Source organism: Lissotriton helveticus, chromosome 2_1, assembly GCF_964261635.1.
Source record: "Lissotriton helveticus chromosome 2_1, aLisHel1.1, whole genome shotgun sequence".
Taxonomy (NCBI): domain Eukaryota; kingdom Metazoa; phylum Chordata; class Amphibia; order Caudata; family Salamandridae; genus Lissotriton; species Lissotriton helveticus.
Genome location: NC_136059.1, coordinates 1,145,882,278 through 1,145,905,344, shown reverse-complemented (window position 1 = coordinate 1,145,905,344; position 23,067 = coordinate 1,145,882,278). Strand labels below are relative to the sequence as shown.

The 23,067-nt window shown below is 49.0% G+C and overlaps 1 protein-coding gene across 4 annotated transcripts in view; it reads right to left on the bottom strand.

Moving 5' to 3' along the window:
• The window catches only part of ACO1 (aconitase 1), a 418,934-nt gene that overhangs the window by 111,499 nt on the left and 284,368 nt on the right, over nucleotides 1–23,067 (bottom strand). For 2 of the 4 annotated variants that reach the window (XM_078675987.1, XM_078675988.1), the window contains exon 13: nucleotides 19,117–19,236. The exons of the other annotated variants lie outside the window; for them this stretch is intronic. In XM_078675987.1, the coding sequence (XP_078532113.1) occupies nucleotides 19,117–19,236 (120 nt within the window). The remainder of the gene's footprint in view (nucleotides 1–19,116; nucleotides 19,237–23,067) is intronic. 4 annotated transcript variants of the gene reach the window in all.

The following is a 23,067-nucleotide window of genomic DNA, read 5'->3' as shown; positions in this document are numbered from 1 at the left end:
GTGTGAGTGGCTAAGTGGGCGTGTGTGAGTGGCTAAGTGGGCGTGTGTGAGTGGCTAAGTGGGCGTGTGTGAGTGGCTAAGTGGGCGTGTGTGAGTGGCTAAGTGGGCGTGTGTGAGTGGCTAAGTGGGCGTGTGTGAGTGGCTAAGTGGGCGTGTGTGAGTGGCTAAGTGGGCGTGTGTGAGTGGCTAAGTGGGCGTGTGTGAGTGGCTAAGTGGGCGTGTGTGAGTGGCTAAGTGGGCGTGTGTGAGTGGCTAAGTGGGCGTGTGTGAGTGGCTAAGTGGGCGTGTGTGAGTGGCTAAGTGGGCGTGTGTGAGTGGCTAAGTGGGCGTGTGTGAGTGGCTAAGTGGGCGTGTGTGAGTGGCTAAGTGGGCGTGTGTGAGTGGCTAAGTGGGCGTGTGTGAGTGGCTAAGTGGGCGTGTGTGAGTGGCTAAGTGGGCGTGTGTGAGTGGCTAAGTGGGCGTGTGTGAGTGGCTAAGTGGGCGTGTGTGAGTGGCTAAGTGGGCGTGTGTGAGTGGCTAAGTGGGCGTGTGTGAGTGGCTAAGTGGGCGTGTGTGAGTGGCTAAGTGGGCGTGTGTGAGTGGCTAAGTGGGCGTGTGTGAGTGGCTAAGTGGGCGTGTGTGAGTGGCTAAGTGGGCGTGTGTGAGTGGCTAAGTGGGCGTGTGTGAGTGGCTAAGTGGGCGTGTGTGAGTGGCTAAGTGGGCGTGTGTGAGTGGCTAAGTGGGCGTGTGTGAGTGGCTAAGTGGGCGTGTGTGAGTGGCTAAGTGGGCGTGTGTGAGTGGCTAAGTGGGCGTGTGTGAGTGGCTAAGTGGGCGTGTGTGAGTGGCTAAGTGGGCGTGTGTGAGTGGCTAAGTGGGCGTGTGTGAGTGGCTAAGTGGGCGTGTGTGAGTGGCTAAGTGGGCGTGTGTGAGTGGCTAAGTGGGCGTGTGTGAGTGGCTAAGTGGGCGTGTGTGAGTGGCTAAGTGGGCGTGTGTGAGTGGCTAAGTGGGCGTGTGTGAGTGGCTAAGTGGGCGTGTGTGAGTGGCTAAGTGGGCGTGTGTGAGTGGCTAAGTGGGCGTGTGTGAGTGGCTAAGTGGGCGTGTGTGAGTGGCTAAGTGGGCGTGTGTGAGTGGCTAAGTGGGCGTGTGTGAGTGGCTAAGTGGGCGTGTGTGAGTGGCTAAGTGGGCGTGTGTGAGTGGCTAAGTGGGCGTGTGTGAGTGGCTAAGTGGGCGTGTGTGAGTGGCTAAGTGGGCGTGTGTGAGTGGCTAAGTGGGCGTGTGTGAGTGGCTAAGTGGGCGTGTGTGAGTGGCTAAGTGGGCGTGTGTGAGTGGCTAAGTGGGCGTGTGTGAGTGGCTAAGTGGGCGTGTGTGAGTGGCTAAGTGGGCGTGTGTGAGTGGCTAAGTGGGCGTGTGTGAGTGGCTAAGTGGGCGTGTGTGAGTGGCTAAGTGGGCGTGTGTGAGTGGCTAAGTGGGCGTGTGTGAGTGGCTAAGTGGGCGTGCGTGAGTGGCTAAGTCGGCGTGCGTGAGCGGCTAAGTCGGCGTGCGTGAGCGGCTAAGTCGGCGTGCGTGAGCGGCTAAGTCGGCGTGCGTGAGCGGCTAAGTCGGCGTGCGTGAGCGGCTAAGTCGGCGTGCGTGAGCGGCTAAGTCGGCGTGCGTGAGCGGCTAAGTCGGCGTGCGTGAGCGGCTAAGTCAGCGTGCGTGAGCGGCTAAGTCAGCGTGCGTGAGCGGCTAAGTCAGCGTGCGTGAGCGGCTAAGTCAGCGTGCGTGAGCGGCTAAGTCAGCGTGCGTGAGCGGCTAAGTCAGCGTGCGTGAGCGGCTAAGTCAGTGTGCGTGAGCGGCTAAGTCAGTGTGCGTGTGAGCGGCTAAGTCAGTGTGCGTGTGAGCGGCTAAGTCAGTGTGCGTGAGCGGCTAAGTCAGTGTGCGTGAGCGGCTAAGTCAGTGTGCGTGAGCGGCTAAGTCAGTGTGCGTGAGCGGCTAAGTCAGTGTGCGTGAGCGGCTAAGTCAGTGTGCGTGAGCGGCTAAGTCAGTGTGCGTGAGCGGCTAAGTCAGTGTGCGTGAGCGGCTAAGTCAGTGTGTGTGTGAGCGGCTAAGTCAGTGTGTGTGTGAGCGGCTAAGTCAGTGTGTGTGTGAGCGGCTAAGTCAGTGTGTGTGTGAGCGGCTAAGTCAGTGTGTGTGTGAGCGGCTAAGTCAGTGTGTGTGTGAGCGGCTAAGTCAGTGTGTGTGTGAGCGGCTAAGTCAGTGTGTGTGTGAGCGGCTAAGTCAGTGTGTGTGTGAGCGGCTAAGTCAGTGTGTGTGTGAGCGGCTAAGTCAGTGTGTGTGTGAGCGGCTAAGTCAGTGTGTGTGTGAGCGGCTAAGTCAGTGTGTGTGTGAGCGGCTAAGTCAGTGTGTGTGTGAGCGGCTAAGTCAGTGTGTGTGTGAGCGGCTAAGTCAGTGTGTGTGTGAGCGGCTAAGTCAGTGTGTGTGTGAGCGGCTAAGTCATGAGCGGCTAAGTCAGTGTGTGAGTGAGCGGCTAAGTCAGTGTGTGTGTGAGCGGCTAAGTCAGTGTGTGTGTGAGCGGCTAAGTCAGTGTGTGTGTGAGCGGCTAAGTCAGTGTGTGTGTGAGCGGCTAAGTCAGTGTGTGTGAGCGGCTAAGTCAGTGTGTGTGTGAGCGGCTAAGTCAGTGTGTGTGTGAGCGGCTAAGTCAGTGTGTGTGTGAGCGGCTAAGTCAGTGTGTGTGTGAGCGGCTAAGTCAGTGTGTGTGTGAGCGGCTAAGTCAGTGTGTGTGTGAGCGGCTAAGTCAGTGTGTGTGTGAGCGGCTAAGTCAGTGTGTGTGTGAGCGGCTAAGTCAGTGTGTGTGTGAGCGGCTAAGTCAGTGTGTGTGTGAGCGGCTAAGTCAGTGTGTGTGTGAGCGGCTAAGTCATGAGCGGCTAAGTCAGTGTGTGTGTGAGCGGCTAAGTCAGTGTGTGTGTGAGCGGCTAAGTCAGTGTGTGTGTGAGCGGCTAAGTCAGTGTGTGTGTGAGCGGCTAAGTCAGTGTGTGTGTGAGCGGCTAAGTCAGTGTGTGTGTGAGCGGCTAAGTCAGTGTGTGTGTGAGCGGCTAAGTCAGTGTGTGTGTGAGCGGCTAAGTCAGTGTGTGTGTGAGCGGCTAAGTCATGAGCGGCTAAGTCAGTGTGTGTGAGCGGCTAAGTCGGTGCGTGTGAGCGGCTAAGTCGGTGCGTGTGAGCGGCTAAGTCGGTGCGTGTGAGCGGCTAAGTCGGTGCGTGTGAGCGGCTAAGTCGGTGCGTGTGAGCGGCTAAGTCGGTGCGTGTGAGCGGCTAAGTCGGTGCGTGTGAGCGGCTAAGTCGGTGCGTGTGAGCGGCTAAGTCGGTGCGTGTGAGCGGCTAAGTCGGTGCGTGTGAGCGGCTAAGTCGGTGCGTGTGAGCGGCTAAGTCGGTGCGTGTGAGCGGCTAAGTCGGTGCGTGTGAGCGGCTAAGTGGGTGCGTGTGAGCGGCTAAGTGGGTGCGTGTGAGCGGCTAAGTCAGTGCGTGTGAGCGGCTAAGTCAGTGCGTGTGAGCGGCTAAGTCAGTGCGTGTGAGCGGCTAAGTCAGTGCGTGTGAGCGGCTAAGTCAGTGCGTGTGAGCGGCTAAGTCAGTGCGTGTGAGCGGCTAAGTCAGTGCGTGTGAGCGGCTAAGTCAGTGCGTGTGAGCGGCTAAGTCAGTGCGTGTGAGCGGCTAAGTCAGTGCGTGTGAGTGGCTAAGTCAGTGCGTGTGAGTGGCTAAGTCAGTGCGTGTGAGTGGCTAAGTCAGTGCGTGTGAGTGGCTAAGTCAGTGCGTGTGAGTGGCTAAGTCAGTGCGTGTGAGTGGCTAAGTCAGTGCGTGTGAGTGGCTAAGTCAGTGCGTGTGAGTGGCTAAGTCAGTGCGTGTGAGTGGCTAAGTCAGCGCGTGTGAGTGGCTAAGTCAGCGCGTGTGAGTGGCTAAGTCAGCGCGTGTGAGTGGCTAAGTCAGTGCGTGTGAGTGGCTAAGTCAGTGCGTGTGAGTGGCTAAGTCAGTGCGTGTGAGTGGCTAAGTCAGTGCGTGTGAGTGGCTAAGTCAGTGCGTGTGAGTGGCTAAGTCAGTGCGTGTGAGTGGCTAAGTCAGTGCGTGTGAGTGGCTAAGTCAGTGTGTGTGAGTGGCTAAGTCAGTGTGTGTGAGTGGCTAAGTCAGTGTGTGTGAGTGGCTGAATGGGTATGTGAGTGATTGTGCAAGTGTGTGTGAGCTACTGGTTTGGTGGGTCTGTGAGTGAGGGTGCCAGTGGTTTTGTGGGTCTCTGAGTGAATGGCTGTACAGGTGTGCGAGTGGGTGTGTGAGAGTGTGTTAGTGGGTCTCTTAGGTGTGTATTTTTTTTGGGGGGATCTGGATCAACGCAGATTCACATGGGGGCCCCACCGAGTGTTGCAGTAGGTCCCCGGATACTCGTGAGCCGCCCCCCATACAAGTTTTCGTAAAGTTTCTTCCACCCCCCCCCCCCCCCTCGTTTCTCAGCCCTCACTTAGTGAATCACCTCAAAACTTTTCAGGAAGCAGCTGTATTTAAACCCTCCAGGATTTTGCAATTTTGCCGCAAAATCAGCACTTTTATAAAAAATGCTGCGATTTTTACAAAAGTGCCCGCGAAATTGAAGGTATGCGCGCGGAGACAAACTAAAAAGGCACTAGATGCAACCGCAACAGGCCTCAGACATGAAAGTTTTGATCTCTGGAGGTTGTGACTTAATCACAGTCCTGATGATGCAGAATGACGCCGGGGAAGGTAACTGGCTGGGGATCTAGCAGAAGACAAGGCTGGATTCTTGGAGGCCCTTTGGAGATCATGGGCCAATAAGCATAAGTTACTTACCTGTAATCCTAGTTCTCTTCCAGGGGTATACTCATCAAAGTCACTGAATTATCTCCGCCCACGTGCGGGAACACGGAGCATATACAAAAATACATATATATGTGTATGTATTAGAAAATAAGTACATAGTACGAAATAAACACACACATATACATGTATAACATAAAAAATATGCAGCCCCAAACATATCCAATAGGCTAAGCAGCCAGAGATGCATGCATTTCTCTAGTATGAAAATAACATATAAACATATAATGTAAGAGAAGGACATGTACAGTAATAGCATTCTGCAAAAAACCTTTAATTTTCATCAAAGAAAACATGTAATGGCAGGCAATTAGCCTAAAGAAGGATGCATAAATAAATAACATCCCTGTACAGAAAAGTAAACTGGCACCTCGCCTTAAAGGCATCAGAAACCCTGAGCACTTTGCCTTTAAGGCCTCCAGGAGCCCCCTGCTCCCATCATGCACGGCAGGTGACAGTTAGGTCAGTTCTCTTGTACGGTATAAGAAACCTGTAGGAACCTGCATCAAAGATGCAAAAATATCGAGTAAACTGTTAATGCTCGTCCGGGGAGGCGGGAGGGTTGCTTATGACTTTCATGAGTATGCCCCGGAAGGGAACTAGGATTACAGGTAAGTAACTTATCCTTATTTTCCAGGGGATACTCATCAATAGTCATAAGCACTGAACAGAGTAGAAAGCCCATACCCACTTGCACACGGACGAGCAAAAAACAGCGAACTAAATTGACGTACACGTTAAACAGTATTAGCAAAAAAGTTTCTCAGCGAGGCTTGCTCAACCTGAGCATCTGCCTGCGTGTCAGCATCTAAACAGTAGTGGCGAGTAAAGGTATGAACTGATCGCCATGTAGCTGCTTTACAAATATCTGCCATGGGGACATTCCTCAGGAGAGCCGTGGTAGAAGCTTTCTCCCTAGTGGAATGGGCCTTAGGCTTCCCCGGAAGGGATTTGTTGGCCAATTGGTATGACAGTAGAATACAAGAAACAATCCATTTAGAAAATGATCTTTTGGAAGCTGCAGAACCTGTGTTAACAGGACCATAGTTAATAAACAAGCATTCTGAGTTCCTCAGTGTCTTTGTTCTGTCCAAATAAAACTTCAGAACCCTCTTGAGATCTAGGGAGTGGAGAGATCTTTCCGGAGGATTCGGAAAAAAGGTAGGTAAAGTGGTAGTCTGGTTAATATGGAAGTCAGAGACTACTTTAGGCAAAAAACTAGGATGTGTTCTGAGAGCTACTCGGTTAGCGTGAAACACAGTATAAGGTTCCTTACAGCAAAAAGCCTGGATCTCACTGACCCTGTGAGCAGATGTAATGGCCACCAGGAACGCGGGTTTCCATGTTAAATGCTGCAAGGAAGCTTTATGGATAGGCTCAAAAGGAGCCCCCATCAAATTTGTTAACACAATGTTAAGCTCCCATGGAGGAGAGGGAGACCAGACTGGTGGGTAAACCTTTTTTACAGCCCTCAAGAGAATCCTTTACCACCGGAATTCTAAACAAAGAAGTCTGGTTGGGGAATTCCTATAGGCTGTGATTGCTGCAAGGTGGACTTTGATAGAAGCGAACTGAAGACCAGATCTAGCCAAATGCAACAAGTAGCGTAAAATCACCTGTTCCTGACCCCGGATGGGATCATGTTCATTGTCCACACACCATAGGAAGAACCGCTTCCACTTGAAGGCATACGATTTCCTCGTGGATGGTCTTTTAGCTTCTTTGAGAATAGTCATGCAGTCTGGATTCAATTGTAGGTGTCCATATTGTATGACTTCAGGAGCCATGCTGTCAACCGGAGGGAGGCCAGGTTGGGGTGGAATACTCTCCCTGCCTGTTTAGATAGGAGATCCGGGTGCTTTGGCAATCGCATGTGTAGCACTTCCGATAGTTGAAGGAGGTCCGGAAACCACCACTGGCGAGGCCACTCCGGGGCTATTAGGATCATCCTGGAGTTGGTCCTGTACAGCTTGTTGATTACAACTGGTATCAACGGAATCGGTGGAAAAGAATACAGTAAGCTCTGAGACCAATCGACCAAAAGGGCATTCCCTTGAGATCCTTATTGGGGAAACCTGGATGCGAGGACGGGGCATTTTGCGTTTACCGCGTCTGCAAACAGGTCGATGTCTGGCGTTCCCCATTCTCGAAAGATGCTGTGAGCGACCTTGTTGTTGAGAACCCAAACGTGGGCTTCAACCTAGTCTCTGCAGAGGAAGTCCGCCTGGGAGTTGAGAGAGCCTGGTAGATGAATGGCTACTATTGACAGGTCTCTCGCTAGAAGCCAGTTCCATATGGTTTGAGACTATGGAGAGTGTTCTTGATTAGGTACCTCCCGGTTTGTTCAAATAATACATTGTCGTTGTATTGTCCGTTTGCATTAGAATGGAGCGAGACTCTAACAACGTAAACAGGGACTTGAGAGCTAGATGTACGGCTCTCGGCTCTAGCAGGTTGATGTGATAGCTCTTTTTGGAGTCGGACCATAGACCGTGTACTTGAAGAGGGCCCATATGAGCACCCCAAACCTGGAGAGAAGCGTCTGTGACTAAAGTCTGGTTTGGAGGGTCCTGGTGGAAAGGGACTCCCTTCATCAGGTGTGATCGCTTCATCCACCACCGGATAGAGTCTTTGGCTGATTGATGGAGAATTACATGATCCTCCCAGCGCTCTGATACTTGCATCCACTGGTCCTCCAAACATTGTTGTAGTGGATGCATGTGTAATCGTGCATTTGGTACTACAAAGATGCACAACGCCATCGATCCCAGTAGTGATGACACCTGTCGAACTGTTGGGAGATGCGTGTGAAGAAGGGTCAAGAATTTTCCTTGGATTGATGGCAACCTCTCCTCCGAAAGACACATGCTTGCTTTTTCGGTGTCCAGGAAGGAGCCTAGGTAATGGACCTTTTGCATTGGATTTAGTATGGATTTCTTGAAATTGACGTGAAGGCCAAAGTTGTGGCGAAGCTGAAGAGATGATCCTGCAGCAGAGTTGGAGATGAGCTCTTCAGGAGCCAGTCGTCCAGGTAAGGATATATGAATATTTTCTGCTTGCAGAGAAAAGCGGCCACCACAGCCATACATTTGGAGAATGTTTAGGGCGCTGATTTGAGCCCGAACGAGAGAACTGAGTACTGGTAATGTTGAAAAGACACTCGAAATCATAGAAATTTGCTATGTTTCTGTGATATTGGTACGTGGAAGTATGCATCCTGTAAGTCGATGGAGCACATCCAATCCCCTTGACGAAGCTGTGGAAAAATTTGATGGAGTGCTAACATTTGAAATTTCTCTCTGTGAATGTATTTGTACAACAGTCTCAAGTCCAGGATAGGTCTGTATTCTGTGGTGGGGCCTCTTTTTTGCACAAGGAAGTAACACGAGTAGACTCCTTGATTTCTTTGAGGAGCAGAGACTTTTTCTATAGCTCCTTTCTTCAATAAGGTGTTTACCTCCCTTTGTAACAATCGTTGGTCGCAGTGAGAAATGCCTCTCGGCGGTATAGATGGAGGAGGAGTTTGAACTTGAGAAGATAGCCATTTTGAACAATGTTGATGACCCATGTGTCTTTTGTTATACGTTTCCACTCCTCCAGATGTAATGAAACACTTCCTCCCACTGGAGTGGACAACAGCTTCGGAGGAAGACACACCTCATTGCTTTTGTGGCTGCTTTGGTGCTGTTGGACCTCCTCAGAACACTGAGGCAGGACCTCTGCCACCGAATCCCACACGGCGTGGGAGTTATGGCCCAATAAGCAGGCATTATTAACCAACCGTAGCCCCAAGCTGGCAGAGGAGAACAACCTCTTGCCATATTGGTCCAGCTTCTTAGAGTCCTTATCCGGCGGAGCCGTGGGGAAGGCACGTCGAGGCCTGAATGACCAGGCTCTCGGGCATGGGGTGAGTGATCAAGAAGGCAGGATCACCCAGCGCCGGGCGATGATGCCTAGCGACGTTCTTATCCACCGGTGCCCCTGAGGCCAGCCGCAACCAAGTGCCCAAGAGGACTTCGGTAAGGGCCTCTTTGAAAGGGAGCAGCGGTTCCGACGACGAAGACGCCGTAAGGAGGTTGGTCTTAAGGGTCATCGTAGCAAGGTAGAGATGGAGAGCCTCCGCAGCTCGACGCAGCACCCTAGTGTAGGAAGCGCCCTCGTCCATAGTAGGCGGAGGGGAGGCAAACCCCGGGTCAGAAGACACATCAAGTTCACCTGCATCTTGAAGGTCATCCACCCAATCCTGCTCGGGGTCACACTGCCGTGCAAGGGGGTCCTCGGAGCCGTCCCAGTTCTCATCCGGCTCCGGAGTAGAAGGAGCCCGCTGTGGCGGCAGGTCCAGAGCCGGAGTGGGGGTCAGCGATGCCGGGAGCTGAGCTGGCCTGGGCCGAACCGGAGCAGCATCCCAATGTGGATCCCAGGTCGGAACGAAATGGTCCGAGAACCGGGGCAGGGGCGGGATAAACGGCACCCAGTGCGGCGCCTGTGGCGGCGCTGGGGCCGAAGCCAAGTGCAGAACCTGGGCCGGCAGTGTTGCACCTTGTGGCACCTGAGCCAGGGCGCTGGATCCAGTGCCTCCGGGGCTGGCGTCCGAGGCGGTGCCGCCGGGCAAACAGGATATGGACACGGGACCGCGGGGACCGCAGGCGCGCCGGCGGGAACCCGAGGCTTAAACAGGCGGTCCATGGAAGCAAGAAATTCTTGCATTTATTCGGGAGTCGTCGACGGACCCGTGTATAGCGGGTTGGCCGCGGGACTCCCATGCTCCAGAGGAGCCGCAGGGGCGGAACCCATGTCCCCCTTGTCCGCCTCTGAGGAGCGCCGGGGGGGGGGGGGGGACGTAGGAGAGTGTACACGCTTCTTCGACTTCTTATGTCGTCGCTTACCGGACTCTGAAGGTGAAGACTTAGAGCCCGAGGAGCGACGACTCCGGACCCACGAGCGGTCGCGCGAACGGCCCCTAGACCCTGAGCGGCGGTGAGAGGAGTGCTGGTCCTCCAGCAACTTCGGGCACCGCTCCCGCAAGGCCTTCGGGGCCATGGCGCGGCAGTCTCGACAATCCCAGGAGTCATGGTCAGTCTCCAGGCAGTAGAGGCAGACATCATGGGGGTCCTCCACCGACATATTACGGCGGCACGACCCACAGGACTTAACGCCGGGCATCACTACGTGGACCAGGAGAGAAGGAGACAAAAGTCTCAAAAACGTGGCGAAAAATTGAGCGAGGTACTTGCTCAATCCGGATCTGCGCTTTCGGCGCGGAAAAAGAAAGAACTGATGTCAGCGCGCATGCTGGCACCTCTACAGAGCACCTTGTTGAATGTCCCAATATCATCAACAGGGGAAACCTTGGATGGTGGAGTTGAAGATATAGTAGGGGAGTAGTCTCTACACGATGACCTTGTTGATGAGGTCGTTGTAGGAGACCTCGGTCTTCTCCTTGGCGTATGTGATCGGCAGAAGCTTGAGCGCTCTTTTGAGCGTGAGCGCCGTCTTAATGGAGATCTGGAACTCCTTGGGGACCTACCAGAGGAAGATTTTGAGGATTCCGTGGGAGGAGGTCTCTCAGTAGGTCTGGGTTGGATCTTCCAGTAATGTCCTCCAACCATCTGGGTGAAATGTTGATGGGAGGAGATATGTTCCCACTCGCCGGAGAGCCCTCCGGTGTAACTTGAATGATAGTTATACCAGGCGAGGAAGAAGCTTCCCTCGACGTCGAGAGCCGTGATCTCAACGTAGGTCTTTCAAAGCCTTCAGCAGGAATAACTTGCATGTCCCTCGACGTCGAACGCCCGACGTCGAACGCCTCGACGTCGAACCATAATGAGCCACCATCGATGGCGACCGTGGACGTGACACTCTTGACGGCGGAGATCTATGGGATGAAGCCCTCGACGTCGACTGCTGGTGCTCATGTGGTATCTTCGACGTTGCCCTGCCCTCGCATAGACCGCTGACGGGTCCGAGAGGGTGATCTGGAGTGTCTCGACGACGACCTTCTAGAAGGGGGTGGAGATGTCGACGTCGACCTCTGTATTGGTGTAGACGGGCGTATCGACATCGACTGAGGTCTATCATGCTTCGAGCCCGAAGCATGTCTCGTTGTCGACTTACTCCTCGATGGCGATCTTGTCCTCAAGGTCTATCTCACTTGCTTTGTAGGTCTCGACGACAACTTACTCCTCGACGGCGATCTGGTCATCGACATCGATCTCACTTGCGTTGATGTCTATCTCGCTTGTGTCATAGGTCTCGACGTCGACTTACTTCTCGACGGCGATCTGGTCTTCGACATTGACCTTGCTTGTTTAGTTGGTCTCGACATCGACGACATGCTGTGAAGTTTTTTCTTACTTCTAGCTTCTGGTGATGTAGATCTTTGCCGTTTTCTCAGAGTGGAGGGCCCTCCAGATGAATGACTCCTCTCTGGGCCTCTTTTATGAGGTTTTCCTCTCTCCATCAAGCCTAAAAGTCTGATCTTCTCTCGGTCTTTCAATGTTTCTTCTTGTAAGTTGACAGTGGTAGCATGTCTCTGTCGTGAGGAGAAGGTAGGCACACAACGCTGATCGAATGAGGATCAGATTTGGCCATCTTCCCACAAGAAGGACATTTATAAAATAAAGGTGGCATATCTGACTGACTAAAAAGAATGACCAATTAGTCAGAAAAAGACTGATAAATACAACCAGTAACAAGAAATATTGAAAAAAGTAGTTAGAATATAAATTCTGACTGGAAAAAGTCAAAATCAGTTGAGCTCAAGCTCCAGGTTCCTCACAGAAGGAGCCGGAAAAAAGAACTGACCTAACTGTCACCTGTTGTGCATGATGGGAGCAGGGGTCTCCTGGAGGCCTTAAAGGCAAAGTACTCAGGGTTTCTGAGGCCTTAAAGGCGAAGTACCAGTTTCCTTTTCTGTACAGGGATGTTATTTATTTATGCAGCCTTCTTTAGGCTGATTGCCTGCCATTACCTGTCTTCTTTTGATGAAAATAAAAGCTTTTTTTGCGGAAAGCTATTACTGTACATGTCCTTTTACATTATATGTTTATATGTTATTTTCATACTAGAGAAAAACATGCATCTCTGGCTGCTTAGCCTATTGGATATGTTTGGGGCTGCATATTTTTTATGTTATACATGTATATGTGTGTTTATTTCGTACTATGTACTCATTTTCTAATACATACACATATATATGTATTTTTGTATATGCTCCGGGTTCCCGCATGTGGGCGGAGATTCAGTGTCTATGACTTTGATGAGAATCCCCTGGAAGAGAAACTCCAGTTGGGCTTGGAGATTAGTTGGGGGCATTCTCGCTATGAAGACACCATCAGCAGTCATAACCGCAGTGACTTTAGATACCTCTGCCAGAGACACCAATAGGTAACTGGTTCCTTGAGCCTTTAAGCAGCTTGAAACTTCCCAACTTCCTACGATCAGGCAACTATGGCTGACACGTGGGCAGCAAAGAAGAGTTCTTCATCCAGAAGGAAGGATGCTATAGCAAGGCAATGAATGCCTTCTCTGTGGGGATTGATGTGAACAAGAATCTCACTCCAGGCAATAATAGAATGCTTCTAAAAACTATCAATGTCATGCGCTCTGAAACGGCAGAGAAATAACCATTATAGCAGGAACGGTGAAGGTAGTGGAAAATGAGAAAGCAGGGCATGATGGTGAAGTTACAGATGGAGCTCAGGGGATCTTCCCAGGGAGGGATTACAGGGGTATGTGTGTAGGTTTCGTAATTTATTTCCTGCTCTGTCCTCCATCTCGTTCCCCTTCTCTAGGCCAAATAAGTTTAGTTTTTCTTTTTGAGTCAGCTCTGTTTTACCTTAATTCAATTTGATAACATTGAAGTTCTATGCAGGGACGCTATTAGCAGAATTACAGAGACTCAAATGAGGTGTGGTACAGTGGACTAATCTACTTTTCCTATATTAATTTAATAAATATGATTGAAAGCTAAATGACCACTAGCTTCAGGGAAGGGGGGGGTGTAAACTGAACTGAAGGCCCAGATGGTGGAAATCATGCGGACTGACACCAAGGAGGCTGGTCATGGCTGCCAACATCCCTCAAGAAATAGAGTGTGTGGGGCAGACTGATTTTGGTTGAGGCTGGGCCTCCCATAGTCTCCAGGTGAAGTGCAGAAGACCTTGACTACACCCCGTGGTGAATGCTGTGAAGCATTCCATACTCAGAGTTACCGATAAAGGAGCCTATAATATAACCTTATATCTACAACAATTATTTACAAGATCATCATGGAAGGGTAACAGAGGTTGGGGTTTTGTTGTATAACGTAAATAACTTTAAACAGGAGGCCACATCGATGCCAGCAGGGTGGTGGTCATGATAGGAGGGTTGGCAGAGTGGGGTTTGCAGTACGGTGGGTTTAGGGGAAGTGAAGCATATATATCTAGTGACTGAACTGCACAATGTAAAACCAAAACACCTGGTATTAATCCTGGGTTTCCCGCTTTACCAAATTGTGTGAACCTATGCAATTATTTTCACTTTCCCTCCTTTTTCTTCATGATCACATATAAGAGAACCTCAAAATATATGATTTCAGGATGTGCGCTTTACCAAATACTCTCCTGTATTGATTTGAAAAATTATTATGTTGTTCATGTATAATAGGAACTCAGGCCACCTAGAAGATGCACATAACAATTGACTGGACTCTTAATTCAATATTCGCATTGGTGTCAGGGTGGGGGGAAGAATGAATGTCAACGCACTGAAATAATCTGACGTTCTAACTGCTTAATTACAGTCGGTGGTTTCCGGGGCTCGGCACCGACACTTAATTGTTGACACAAGCGCGTGTGCCAGTCTGCCACAAGGTGGTGCTGTCTGGCTAATGTAGAGGTGACCAGAACAGCAGTTGATTATTAATTTAATATACATTAAAAATGACTATTACCTGCCGCGCCTTTCTTAATGCTTTGGGGGCCTGAAATAGTCGGGATTGCCACACTTGTAGGTGTGTGATGGTCAGTAGTTGTGTGGCAGAGGCAATGTGTGGTGCAAGCTGCAGTGGTCTCCTAATGAGAGCCCTGGAAAGTATTTTTTACAAACTAAACACTGCGTAGTAAGGAGATACAAAACAGTTTTGTACACAGTGCTTTGGTGTAAACTTTCATGTTGCAAAATACCGCCTAAAAATAAGATCTCTGCATTTGGTGTGGAAAAAAATTGTAAAATAAAGTGCCGCCAAAATGCTGCGAAATTCCCACATTTGTGCCTCTAAATTTCCATACTTGTGCCGCTAAATTTGCTAATCCATACCGCAATATCCTGGGGGGGTCTGTGTATTGAGTGACAAACTGCTTTTGTGAAGATTCATCAGAAGGCACTAAAGTTATTAGCAAAAAATACTTTTGAATGACTTCTAGCCACAGGCTCCTCCCCTTATGAATATTTCCCAGGGGTCAGACTGGATCCTGGAATCTTTAAGATCGCGGCATTTATCTCCACCAAGACTGGTGCTTGGGGGAGCTCACTGCCCGAGTGTGACCCCTTATGAAGTCGTGGGAGAAGTATTTACGCTCCCCACCCCTACAGGTCTTGACAGGATCGGGGACTAGCCTCCTTCCTGTACAGAGCTGGTCCCGGTAAGATTGATGCGAGAGGTGGGGTGGCCGTGTGGCTGATAACTACAGACAACCTCCCCCATCCTCATTGCAGGGGTGGTCACCAGGGTAGGAGCACCCACTCTTGGCACATTGCCACTACCGGGGGTTCTCTTCTGAGCAGCACGATGTGGGTGTGCTGTGACGGCCCTCTTCAGAGCATGACATAGGTGCATAGATGCCCAAATACAGACGGACCTTGCAGGAACTGCTCCGGGAGTAGGATTGCTGGGCACCTCTCAACCGCGGCAGACGACTGAGATGCTGCCTGCTCAAGTGAGAAATGGGTGGAGCGCTTTTGCTTTTAGACATGGTCTCAAATGCTCGTACTTCCCCTGGCCCTCACGCTCCGGGGTGCAAGCAGGCAGCAAACACCCCTCAGCGCCAATCCCAGGGATCCAAACCCACTTAACACACCACAGATTCCTGGTGGCCAGAATCTGGGCATAAAGCCTCAGTTGTACCCCCGGAGTAGAAATAAGCTGTTTGGGGCCGCTTTGGAAAACCTACCGCCCAAGTTACGATGAGCACCAGGAGTCTGGGACTTCTGTGGACTATTACCGCTAGACAGTGCTATGAATTCAAAGAACCTTCCTCACGGAGGCAGATATTTACTAGTCGTGGTATACCTACGGGGCAGTTCAGTAACTCATAAAATGCACTGTCCCCCACTTGTGCTGCCAAGGGGACCAACAAGCAGAGACCCACCTCTCCACTGCTCATCCCATAGCAGCCTCGCGACCTCTGTTGACACAAAGCCGGCTATCCACTTAGTCCTATTGTACCCCCCACCCCCATACGTCCACGAACATTTGGGAAGGCTGCATCGAGGACTTCACCAGGTGGGCCACACTTTGACTGTGAAGTAGCCTTATCCTCAAGGTGAGACAGGATACATTACTTGTCGGGAGAGGCCCTCTCTATATATATACATCCACCTTGGAGTGCATCCCGATGGGGAAAGACTAACGGCCTGGAACACATGCCCAAACATAAATGGATACGTTCACTGTGAAGCTCCCTTCAGGCACAACCCTTCTCCAGTGAACTGGGCACTATCATGCAGACCATTCAATCTTTCAAGGAAGCGGTCGAAACTAAGATTGGAGAAGTTGGAATCGATGTGGGGCTACTATGCCAAGACTTATGCAATGTGGCCGGCAAGGTCTCCGAAGCAGAGGGATAAATCTAGACGTTGGATGATAAAGAAGTCTCGCTCAAACACTTTGTATCTATACTCCCTGCTACTAATGCCACCATAGAAAAGTGTGTGAAAGACGCAGAAAATAGATTCAGGTGAATCAACTTGTGGTTCGTCTTCTTCCCAGAGGATACTGAATGTCTACACACTGAAATATTACTAGAAATGGGGTTTATATCTTCCCCTCCAGGAGGACCTGTTGTCGCAGCAACAGGGAAGGGTTCTGCACCCGGGACTTTGCACTCTCCACCTTTATGCTTGGAGGTTATACAACGACAGCTGAACACCTTCAACATACCTCCGGAGGTAGTTGATGTCATCTTGGCAGCCAGGCATCTCTCAAAGAAAACTGTTTACACTTGTTGTTGAGGACAAATTTGTGTCTTGGTGCAGCACTCTCCAGACTGATGCCCTCGAGTCCAAGGTATCGGATCTTTTGTTTGTTCTTTTTCTTGCTCAGTAAGGGTTTGCTTTAGGCACAGTTAAGGGCTATCTTTCAGCCTTCTTGTGTTTGCCAGATGCTTAAGTCGGCAGCTGTGACACGATTTTTGAAACGGCTACAACATATGTTTCCCCCTTTGTGATGTCCCAGTTGAACCTTAAACTAGTCCCGACTTATCTGTTGTGGACTCTGTTTGAGCTGGTTCACAGCTGTTCCTTACCATAAAGACGGTTTATTGTCGCCATCACCTCAGCATAGCAAGTGAAAGAGCTTCGGGCTCTTTTTGTTAACCCATCTTACACTACTTGCCTTCCAGACAAACTGGTCCTGTGGACTCAGGAGTCTTTTCTGCCGAAACTTGCAACGCTGTCCACATCGGTCAAACCATTACCATGCCTGCGTTCTATGTTCCACCTAAGGAGTAGGAGTTAGGACTCCACTGCTGAGACCCCAAGGACGTGCTGAGCTTCTACATATATTGTACCAAAGTACATTGGGCTGATGGTCCGCTCTTTGTTGAGTTCCTTGAAGTGAAAAAAAGGCATGGCAGTGCAGATGAGAACCATCTCACGCTGGCTCGTGCTCTGCATAACTTCCAGCTACGCACTGACCCAAAAGCAGCCTCCAGAAGGACTGCGTGCTCATTCGACTAGGGCCATAGCTGCTACTACTGCCTTAGCAAGCGTAGTCCCTGTTCTAGACATCAGGAATTTCAAGTTTGAGTAAATTCACAGACCCACCACCAAATAGGTACTGCTTTGGTAGCTAACAAAAAAGGCAAGGAATCTGCAGTTAGAAGTCTGTATCAGAAGAGCAAGTTACATACCTTCCGTAATGCTCTTTCTGGTGGGCTCTATCTAGTCACTGATTCCTCTCCAACCCGGTCTTCCTCCTAGTTTTATGATTGTACTAAGAACCCAAGCCTGCCAATTTGCTTTTGGGCCTGTGCCTTGGGGCTCGGAAAATCTTGAAAGTGAGTGACAGCACGAGGGAGTAGAGCTTATAAAGGCCACATAGGTCATTTCCAGAGAGCAGAACGGCGTCAGTGTGGAGCCACAAGGTGCCACTTTCCGGCACACAAAGGTGCTTCTGAAAAGTTTTCCAGACCAAGTCTGACACCTTGGGAATATTCAAAAGGTGAGGAATCTCTGGCTAGACCGTCTCTACCAGAAAGACCATTACTGAAGATAACTTGTTTGTATTACCCAGAGGCAGTGGCCACTGGGTAGCTATAGTTGGGACCATATTTCCTTTTTGGTTTGCTAATAACGGTGGCACAATTTGACGAATCTTCACAAAACTTTTCACACAAAAAAAAAAAATCATCCACCTCATTTCCCTCCTGGAAATTTTTGCTGTAATCCCTCAAGTGGCAGTTGAGAAAATAAGGTGAAGGGTGTACCAAAACACATTTGCCCCAGGCCATTTTCCATAGGAAAATTGAACTCCAATACCACAAAAACAGCTAAAGGGAATTTTACAAAATTTACCAGAAAAGGAGCTTGTGATACAAAAACCTGCGTTTTGTGTTTTGGTGTTGAGCTTTTCAGCCGTTTTTGAGAAATGAATGCTCACAGTGGACTTGTATTAACAATTTTAAGCTTTATGATTGACCAAGGGGGCTTTTTGAAGCAAGCACTCGAATTGGCTGGCTGCATCATGAACAGAAGTTTTGTGGCCACCATTTCATGACTCGGAATCTCATGAAAATGTTTTTATTATTAATGGAAATCAAATTTAAAAAAAGATATGGTGATGCAGGCTAGGGATACCTTGACCCTCTAACCCTTCGGGGGGCTGGCTTTGCCAGGACCTCTGAAACCGGAGACAAAATAAAAAATGTTGTGCTGCGGTCCCTCAGGACTGCTGTGGGACAACTGCAAGGGGGCAGGGGGTGAGCGGGAAAGGGGGTAGTACTGGAATGGGACAGGGCCGTCTCGAAGCAAATCCCTTAACATTTGCTCCTGCCAGGAGGGGGCAATACAACTACGGCTAGCTCCTGCACCAGCACTAGACGATAGGTGCTGTCTGGATAACCAGCAGGGCTGAAGATTCTCCCGTAGCTCTCAACGGGAGCAAGAGTAGTGGGTGCCTCATGTGGGAAAAGGCATCTAAAAAGAATATATATATATATTTTTAAAGTGTGAGCAGTTCTTGTGCCGGCATTCCAGGTTTTGCAAAGGCTAGGGATCATAAGGGCCATGAGAGCCTTGGGCCTCCTCCTGTAGCCGCCAACAATGCAATGAGGTGTGGGTGTCCCAGTGGGATCGGGTCACCATCAAAATATAAAATAAAAAACAGGTGTGGCACAAGGCTGCGTAGAAAGAGTGGCTATCCTGCTGAAACTATTCACGGCTCCAGATAGGACAGATGTCATGAACCCTTAAAGCCAGAAGGACCGCCTGATTTAACATGAGATCTCCTTATACTGTGATGCTGCATCTGGTACAGTTGACGTGGGGAGGGGTTGTTATTATGGTGTTGACTGATGTAATATGTCAGGGCAGAATGCATAGTTAGCTCACTGAACTACAACTGAACAATTTCAGGATTAAAATATAGCACTATGACGGACACTGTCACCTTACTATAACACACACACACATATTATATAAACACACACACCCCCCCCACCCCCCTCCCGGGCATTACCTATATGATAGCACAGAACTAAGTTTATAAGTTGATAGCAAGTATGGAAATGCTTTCCTTTTCACTAAGAGCTCTTACTGAACAATTCTGACTAATGCAATGCACCATCATTAAGATTATTTTTTTTAACACTTATTTTCGGACATCCAGTTTCCCAAAGTACTCTGGATTTCATTATCACTAAATAAAAATCTGAAATAAAATAAAACTGACACCACAACTTAAAAAGATGAAGGATGTCCTGTTCTAATTAGAGTAGTAACTAAAAATAATACATGAATTATGGGCAATGTATTTCTTCTCTCGTCTCACTGTCATCCAAAATAGAGAAGAAAACCCATTACCCTGGCTGCCTGCTGTTGGAGGACTGACGACACTGTTTGCTGGCTGGCTCATTGATCTCAATAGGCTGGCTGGTACTATCCTGCAGGGAATGATTGGAAATGTCGTTCTTCTGAGCAAATCTAACATTGAAAAGACAGAATGAAAAAACATTACCCAGTGTGCCTGCAAGGTGAGGCCGTAATTCTGATGGGTAAGATATATTTATTCACATATAATCCTGAAACGTAAGTCCAGAACATGTGTCCACAACAAAAAGAAATAACCGCACTGCGGATGAGACGGATGTGTGCTAGAGAAGGCAGAGTAGGACCACAGCACTTTTAACGATCTTCTTAAATCTCACCAAGGTATGTCTCTAAAAGTCACCACTCATCTACTTTCCGCATCTGTATTTATTTTATTTCGGTGAAGATCAAGAAGCACAGTGAAAGTGCTTTTGAGGTCAGTAATGTTGCTTTCTCTTATCGGTATATTATTTGATTACTTTTTTTTGTGAGGAAGAAGTAAAAAAAAATCCTAATTTAATAATTTTGAAGTAATTTAATGTTTTTCAAGTAAAAACACAGCCATGCTTAACATTCTGCAGCAAGTGACTTATGACAAAAAATAGATATCAACAGTTTAAGGTTATGTTCAAACAGAATTCTCCTAACTCTAATGTTTTTTTTTGCCTGGGATAAAGACTTAAGGGCAACGAGAACAGCGAGTCAGTAGACGCAAGTATAATTCCAAGACTATGCAGTTGGAATGATGAATACGTTACTTACCTTCAGTAACTATACTTCTGGTGGATACTCTATCTCACCTTGTGACTATTCCCCAGGCATCAGACTATTCTCCTGCGTTACGGTAGGTGGAGCTGTGTTACATGTTACTTTCTATGTTGTCAGCGCCTTCAAACGCAAGGCCTCTTGGCATATTGGCATGACCAGTGTGCAGATCTCCAAATCTGCAACTCTTTTTAGATGAAGGAAAAATAAATCTAGTTCACAGAACGGGGAGATGGGAGGGTCAGTAAGGAATCTTCTGTCAGACGGAATATTCACCAGAAAGATAGTTACCAAAGGTAATCAACTTGTTACTTTGAGGGATAATTCTAACCACAGATTCCTTACATTGCGAATACATACCATAGCAGTACCTCCCAAGGTGGCGGGTTTGTTAACGGACTCATACCGAAATTTCCTGCAGGACAGAGGGGGCAAAATGTCCCTCTCAAAGGACCGGAGAACTGAAGCAGCAGCGCTTCGCAAACTTGTGTACCAACGTCAATGTAACCTCCTGACAAATGTCTAGGACAGGACACAGTGGTAGCAGCTTTGGCGTTGGTGAGTGGCAAAGTCTTCTGAAGGTGCTAGTTTGCCAGTCCTTAGCAGATCTCTATTGCGAGATCAGCACTCTCTTGCCATCCTTTGCTACTGAGAACCCTACAAAGAGCGGATTGTACACTTGATGCTCCTTGGTATGACCAATATAAAAGCTTAGTGCTCTCACAGGATCCAAACAGTGCAGTCTGGAGCAAAGAATGCTAGAATCACAATAGCCTGCACAACATGAAATGGAGTGACCACCTTCCACAGAAAGGAAACCTGGGACCTCAACACAAACTTCTTTAGAAAGAATTTTTATAAGGTGGATTGACAGAAAGATTCTGCAGCTCACTCACATGCTTAAGCCCATTCTTATGGCAATGAGAAAGACTGTCTTCAATGTCAGAAGTCTCGAAACAACAGTGCCGCGGCTCTAAAGGGGTGCACATTAAAGTGAGAACGAAGTCCAAGTTCCACTGTGGCATCACAAAAGGTTTCAGTGGAAACAAATGTTGCACAACTTTTTTTAAAAATCACATCAAAACAGGTGGTTTAAATAAAGTCTAATTCGGCAACCACAAAAATAGCGAGAAGGTCTGGCAAAGTATTCCTTAACAGTGCACAAAGAAAGCCCTTGCTGGGCAAAACTTCAGAAATATTTGCTTGTAATGGGTAAACAGGTGACACACAAATCTACAAGTTGTTCCAACAACTGGCACACACTGATTTTGAGGAGGGATGCTTTACTGCCAAGATGACATTACTATCACAGAATGAAGGTTGAAGGAGGTGAACAGCCACTACTCCGTCTCTAAGCCTGGAGATGCGCATTTTGCAGGCCAACATGCAGCACCTTGCCCTGCTACTGCAACAGAAAAACAGCCTTAAGCGGCAGCTTGATCGTAAGACAGACACTCATGACCAAAGCTTCCGAGTACCACACTATGCTGGCCCAATCTGATGCCACTAGGATTACTTGGGATTGGTCATTTCTGATGATCTTCAGAAATCTAGGCATGAGAGGCAGTTTTGGGAAGCAATACAGGAGCCCTGAGCTCCGCTCTAGATGGATATCCTCCCAGAACGAAAGCTGGCTTTGAAACTGGAGTGCACAAAAAATGCTTTCTTCGCAATGATGAAGACTGAACCAGGGTTCATTCCCATCTCCGGGTGCAACTGCCAATCATTATACTCCAGTCATCAGGGTTAATCCCTTCCATCATTGAAAGATCCTGCCAGGTGGATTCCCACCACAGAAATTCCCTGATGGGCCAGCCACTACCAGAGGTGTATAGCCACCTGACAAAGGCTCCAAGACCCCATCCCGCCCTTCTGGTTGCAGTGCCTTATGGTGGTGGTGTCTAAGCACATGCACCAGTCTTCCTCTGATGCTGGGCAGGAAGATTTTCAACGCCAAGCAAATCAACCACAACTCCAACAAATTCACGTGAAGTCCGGTCTCCACCAGAGACCAGTGATCTCCGATTTCAACCTCATAGATGGCTTCCCCAAATCAGTACGGATGAATCCATGACTGTCAGCTCTAGGGAGGGTAAGGAGAGGGGACTACCACTAACCCAATCGTGGTTCAGAAGCAACCACTGAAGATCGTTTGCAGTCTCCTCTGAAATCTAGATACAATCAGACAGATTTCCTTGATGTGGTGGCCAATGGGATTTGAGGTACCACTGCAGCCTGCATGTGCCATCTGGTACTTTTGGCCAGCAAGATGATAGAGGTCAGCAGGAAACAAGAGGCAAGAGCCTCAGTCATCAGCACAGATCCAGGCCAGAAGCTCTACCATCAGGATCATAGCCCGAATATCCTGGACTCGCCCCGTTCTGGGGAAAGGTACAAAACTGTCCCATATCCAGAAAAGCTCAAATGAAATGGAGCATATGTGAAGGAGTCTTGTGTGACTTCAGCATGTTGACAGTTAAATCCAACAATGTTAGGGGGTTTGTCATTGTCTGGAGGTAGTCGACGACTGCCTGGGGCAAGCACACCTTCAGCAGCCATTCATCAATGTAGGGGTAAAACTGGTACCCCAACAGTGTGCTGCTATCACCACTATCACTTATGTGAACACCCAAGGGGCACTGGTGAGCCCAAAAGGGAGCACTGAGAACTTTAAATACACCTGGCCTCCCAGGAATAATAGCTGGCACCTGTGGACATAAGAAGATAGGAATATGAAAATAAGCAGGTACAAGGCCCCCATATAGTCTCTGGGGATATAGGGCAGACAGGAAATGGGCAAGAGTAAGCACCTTGAATTGGTCATTCTGCAGAAAGGCTTTGATAGGACAAATGGACAAAGACGTCTGTCCTTCTTCGGCACAAGGAAGTAGCGGGAGTCACACTCCACTCCTATTTCCGAGCCTGGAACCTGTTCTACGACCCCTTTGGCTCAAAAGGGCCTGCAGTCCTGCAGCAAGACGAAGAGATGGTCGTCCATCAGCTGCTCTAATAGAGGAGGAAGGTGGGGAGGGGAAAAAAAGGAAGGGCATAGCCCAGTTAGACAATTTGGAGGAGCCACTTGTCCGAAGTAATGACTTGCTATCCTTGGAGAAAATATCGGATCTGGGTTAGACACAGTGGCTGTGTGCTGGCAAGGAAACATGTGTAAGAAGAACAGGA